The 5,436-nt window shown below is 44.4% G+C and overlaps 1 protein-coding gene across 1 annotated transcript; it reads left to right on the top strand.

Moving 5' to 3' along the window:
* The first annotated feature begins 4,163 nt into the window (after nt 1-4,163).
* On the top strand, nt 4,164-5,111 carry LOC120379902 (olfactory receptor 6N1-like). The gene has a single exon (XM_039497420.1). It carries the CDS (start codon nt 4,167-4,169, stop codon nt 5,109-5,111), a length of 945 nt encoding a protein of 314 aa, XP_039353354.1. The 5' UTR covers nt 4,164-4,166.
* Nucleotides 5,112-5,436: the final 325 nt, after the last annotated feature.

The raw sequence follows: 5,436 nt of genomic DNA, 5'->3' as shown, positions 1-5,436 counted from the left end.
TAACTCCTTTCTAGGCAAAGCCATGGAAATTTTATGAAGGAAAACTTGATGTATTGGGAAGAAGACCAACCTGATCTGCCCCTCAGGAATGCAATTTGCGGGGGCAGTCACCTTTCTGTATCACAGCCCATTCTCCCCTGAGGTGAAACCTTGTAGAGACTGTCTGGGAATATTGAGTTACAACAGATCACTTCGGAGCAAGGACCCAGCACAGAAGTCACCTGCAGTTCCACAGTAACACACATCCACTGGGCTGTAGTTTGGGGTGGATTGTGTTCCTGTTTTATCTCTTTCCCCTTTCCTCACCTCAGCAAGGCCTTCTCTCTCTCTCTCTCTCTCTCTCCCTCTCTCTCTCTGACATCTCATAATTCTCTCAGGTGCCTTCCCTCACTTTCTCAGCTCTTTCTCAGGCCTGTCTCCAGACCCTCTCAAATGGAGGAGCTAAGATTTTTCATGCTCTCCTGAGCCCAGCAATATAAGGTCTGGGTTGTCTCCTGTTCCCACCTCTGTGATTGCTGAGGGCTCTGAACACCATTCAGGTGGGCATCCACCCGCTCCTAGGACCAGTGCACTGTAATGATGAGTTGAAAACTTTAGAAATTAGGAAGCAGGGAAGCCACCCTTTGTCTCTTTGCCGTAATCGAGCAGTTAGGGCACTCTCCTTAGAGATGGGAATCCCCCTGTTCAAACCCTTTATATGTACTAAATATAAAAGAACAACATAGCATGTCTATGCCTATGAGTGTTATTTGCTTCACAATGGCCATGTGCACCTGAGAGAGCTGAATGGAAAAACAGAAGGCTCATGCTCTGGTGTGGACTTATGAGAGAGGGTTATTCAAGTGCTGAGGGAATCTTGAAGGGTCAACAGGGAGCTCAGGCACTGAACAGGAGGTGCCAGCATTCAGAAAGGTGAGATAGACGGTCTGCACTCCGAGAGTGGGCCTAGTGACCCCAAAAGCTGGGGTGGTGGCTAGACTCCAGACAGGTCCGGGGGCTTGGATTCCCCTCACAGCAGGCTGGTGGGCAGCTGGCAGAGGGTGCCTGACCATATCTGTGATAGGTGGTCAGAACTACAGTTCTGAGGGCCATATAAGAATGAATAAATACACACAGTTACACTAGTGAGGTTACCAATGTACAAGAGAGATCAGCTTTTCTGCTACATGAAACAGGCCAACAATTAACTACATGAGGGGAAAAAATACCTCATACACATGATTGTCACAGACCTGGTCAGGCTCACCATGCAGGCAGACCACCAAATTGCTGGGAAGGAATCCAGTCACTGGATCCCTGGGAATTTTAAGTCTCATGGGTCTAGACAAAGCCTTGGCACTACCCTGGCCTGGGGGACCCTCCATCTAAGACTCCTGTGAAAAGATATGGCTATTTCCTGACATGTCTTTGGGAGACCTTATTGAATTAAATTTAAGTATCTTCGGAGTCCATTGTACGAAATGAATAAATTATGCATTGTCGTGGGCTGGGCTTGTTTGTAACCTCTCAGCGGGTGGAGGGGAGATGTGACAGATGTGAGCCCTGGGGGTTCAAAGGACTGTATTGAACAACAGGCTGGACAAGAATGGACTTTGGGGACCAAAAACATTAAGTGGTTTTCCTGGGGAATAGTGAGGGGGGAAAGAATGAAAATTCTCCACTTTTGGTTATGCAAAACCCCAGCCATTTGAAGCTATGTCCAAGGAGATGGTGATGATCTGCTGATTACCTAGTCTGTTGAAGATCAAAGGCCTGAGATAAATAAAAACTGAGCTGCCCAGTTGGGATTAAGGTTCTGAATCTCAAACAGTTTTATGAGTCATAACCACTGGGAACATCCAGTTGTGGTTCTGAAGGACTGACACATACCAGAACCCATGGTTAGGGAAGATTCTGATAGGCTTTTTAACATGCATGTAGGGATTATTATTATTATTATTATTATTATTATTATTATTATTATTATGTTTTTCTGTAATGTGCTTGCTTATTAAGAGCTGTGGTAATTTGTAACTGCTGACAATTACGGCCTTTCATAGTCTTTGGAGAGAAAACAAAGCACAGACACTGGCCTGTTTAGGCAGTCTGGCTTGCTGGGGATATCACAGTGTAGGCAGGAAACTTTGTAACCTGGAAATACCCCATTAAAGACAGAGTGAGGTGAATGTCTCTGTCCAAAAGAGGTGATATCTGGGAACCTTTAAGTGGATGTCCTTGGTGGACCACAGAGAGGGGAATATAGGTGCAGTTACCCTGAACTATGACAACTCTCTCCTGAGAGCTGCAACCATATGGCCCAGCTGACCAGTCCATGCCTCCAGTGCTGTCAGGGTTCCCTCCACACTCTGAACTCTAGGGTACAGATGTGGGGACACACATAAAAGACCCCCTAAGCTTATTTCTACCATCTTAGGTTAAAAACTTCCCCAAGGCACAAATTCTTCCTTGTCCTTGGACAGTATTGCTGTCACCACCAAGTGAGTTAGACAAAGATTCAGGAAAAGGACCACTTGGAGTTCCTGTTTCCCCCAAATATCCCCCCAAGCCCCTTCACCCCCTTCCTGGGGAGGCTTGAGAATAATATACCAACCAAATAAGTAAACAAGGTGAGCACAGACCAGACCCTTGGGTTTTTAGGACACTAAAAACCAATCAGGTTCTTAAAAGCAGAACCTTATTATAAAGAAAAAAGTAAAAGAAGCACTTCTGTAAAATCAGGATGGAAGGTAATTTTACAGGATAATAAGGTTTAAAACACAGAGGATTCCCTCTAGGCAAAACTTCAAAGTTACAAAAAGACAGGAATCAACCTCCCTCTTAGCACAGGGAAAATTCACAAGCTAAAACAAAAGATAATCTAACACATTTCCTTGCTTTACTTACAATTTTTGTAATTTTAGATGCTTATTTCAGGTAGGGTTTTAGGAGAGTGTTTTTTCCTGCCTAGTCCCTCTCTCTGTCCCAAGAGAGCACAAGCAAAACCTCCCCCCACAGATTTGAAAGGATCTTCTTCCCTTATTGGTCCTTTTGTTCAGGTGCCATCCAGGTTATTAGAGCTTCTCAGCCCCTTACAGGTAAAGGAGGGATTTCATGCTACTCTTAGCTGTATGTTTATGACAAGTGCTGACCCCTCCAAAGCCGCCTGTTGCTTAAGAACACTCTTTTCCAGAGCCAGTTTAACTTTCTTTGGGGCCATGTGACAGCTGAAGCATATAACATGCAAAGACACTCTGCAGAGAATTTTACAACACTGTTGTCCTTTACTGTACTATACACGATATCTACAGATCCAGACAAATATAATGAACCCTAGATGCATTTCCCCTCACTCTAGGTCATCCTTCCCAAAGGGGACCATCTGTGTTCAGCTAGGTGGCATCCCTTTTCCCCCTTGCCTCATCCCATTCCTGCAGCATCTTTTGAGATGGTGAAAAATGGCCACAGAGAGAGGAAGTAGAGCAGCTTCTCCCCTTTATAACCATCTAGTATCCTCTGTCAGGTGACTCCATACTCATCCTCAACAGGTGACCCCATTGCCAGCAGACCACTCCCCTGTTAAACTAATTCCCCTGGGCAGTGGTCAATAATTTGTCTAGGGTGATTATATTTCAATGGCCAGGCACTTAAGTCAATGACCCTTTTCTTACCTTTTTACCAGCCACCTTGGGAATTTCAGTCTAACGTGGCGGCAAGCCAACAAGTGAGAAGGCAAAGGGCTGCAAATTCAAAGTGAATTTTGAAGCCTGGTAAAGATACAAACTGAGAGTTCATCATCACACACAGAATTCACACACTGTACAGAGAGAGTCTCCAAATCATCACAATGATATTGAAAAAAATGTCTATTAGGGGAGTTTCAATTCTCTGATATAGCAAGAACCCAAGATTGAGGGATCATTATTTTGGGGAATTTCTATTGCCTGTGTTGTAGAGTGGGTCAGACACATGATCACAATGGTCCCTTCTGGCTTCAGAATCTATGAATCAATTGCTCTGGGGCCATTCCTGTGTTCCTTAGAGTCTCAAATGTTTCAGTTACTCAATCCTAGAAGATAATTTTCCTCTTTGAACAGCCATGTAATTGGACAAATGAACCTTTATCTAACTTAAGAAGAGAGCAAATTCTTCCACTGTTTGTTGTTCTTCTCCCTTGCTAGGTATATGGGATGAAGAAAGAAGAAGGGGGAAATCAGACCTTCATCACAGAATTCATCCTCCTAGGATTTGGGAGTCTTCCAGAACTGCAAAATTTCCTCTTCCTGCTGTTTCTAATGATCTATGTTGTGACCATGGCTGGGAACATCCTCATCATTGTGTTAGTTGTGGCTGATCAGCATCTTCACACCCCCATGTACTTCTTCCTGGGGAACTTGTCCTTTTTGGAGACCTGCTACACCTCCACCATCCTGCCTAGGCTGCTGGCCAGTCTGCTGACTGGGGACAGAATCATTTCTGTTAGTGGCTGCATAATGCAGTTTTATTGGTTTGGTTTCCTAGTGACCACTGAGTGTTACCTGCTAGCTGTGATGTCCTATGATCGGTACTTAGCGATATGCAAACCCCTGCACTATGCAGCCTTAATGAATGGCAGGTTCTGTACTCAGGTAGCAGCTGGATCTTGGATAAGTTCATTTGTGGCCAGTACCACCATAGTATGTTTGATGTCACAATTAATGTTCTGCGGCCCTAAGGAAATTGATCATTTCTTTTGTGATCTCATCCCAGTCATAAAACGTTCCTGTGACGACACCAACCTGATCACGTTGCTAAGTTTCATCCTCACCTCCATAGATGCACTGTCTGCATTTCTATTAACCGTGACATCCTATGTTTGTATCATCACCACCATTCTGAGAATCCCTTCCACTGCTGGGAGGCAAAAAGCCTTTTCCACCTGCTCCTCCCACCTCATTGTGGTGACAATTTTCTATGGGACTATAATCATTGTCTATATGTTACCAGACACCGACACACTGAGAGACCTGAACAAAGTGTTCTCTGTCTTCTACACCATTCTAACTCCTTTGGTCAACCCCCTCATCTACAGCCTGAGAAACAGAGAGGTCAAGGAGGCCCTGAGAAAAGTTTGCTCTAGGTATCATATGTTTTAATGCATTGGAATAAATCGGTCTGGATTTATTAGCCATGGTACCATTTAGGACACCTCTTACTCTGGCCTCTGACAGCAACTTTGGCTGTGGAGTTAGTATGGGGAAGTTTTTTACCACTGCTCCTCCTGAATGTTACCTTAATCCCAGTCCCACTGGCTGCAACTCATGGGTTCAAGGTTCCACAATGTAGTGTGATAATCAGAGCCTTGTTCCTGAACTGATATCATTCAGATTGATGAGCTTCTTGGCAAAGTAAGTTATTACTCAGTATGGGCAATGGTAGTAGAAACTGGCTCTATTATTTGCAAAACCAAATGCCATGTGT

This window comes from Mauremys reevesii, linkage group 13 (genome assembly GCF_016161935.1).
Source record: "Mauremys reevesii isolate NIE-2019 linkage group 13, ASM1616193v1, whole genome shotgun sequence".
Lineage (NCBI taxonomy): Eukaryota > Metazoa > Chordata > Testudines > Geoemydidae > Mauremys > Mauremys reevesii.
Note: the sequence above shows the minus strand (reverse complement) of the source record. Positions and strands in the feature narration are given on the sequence as shown.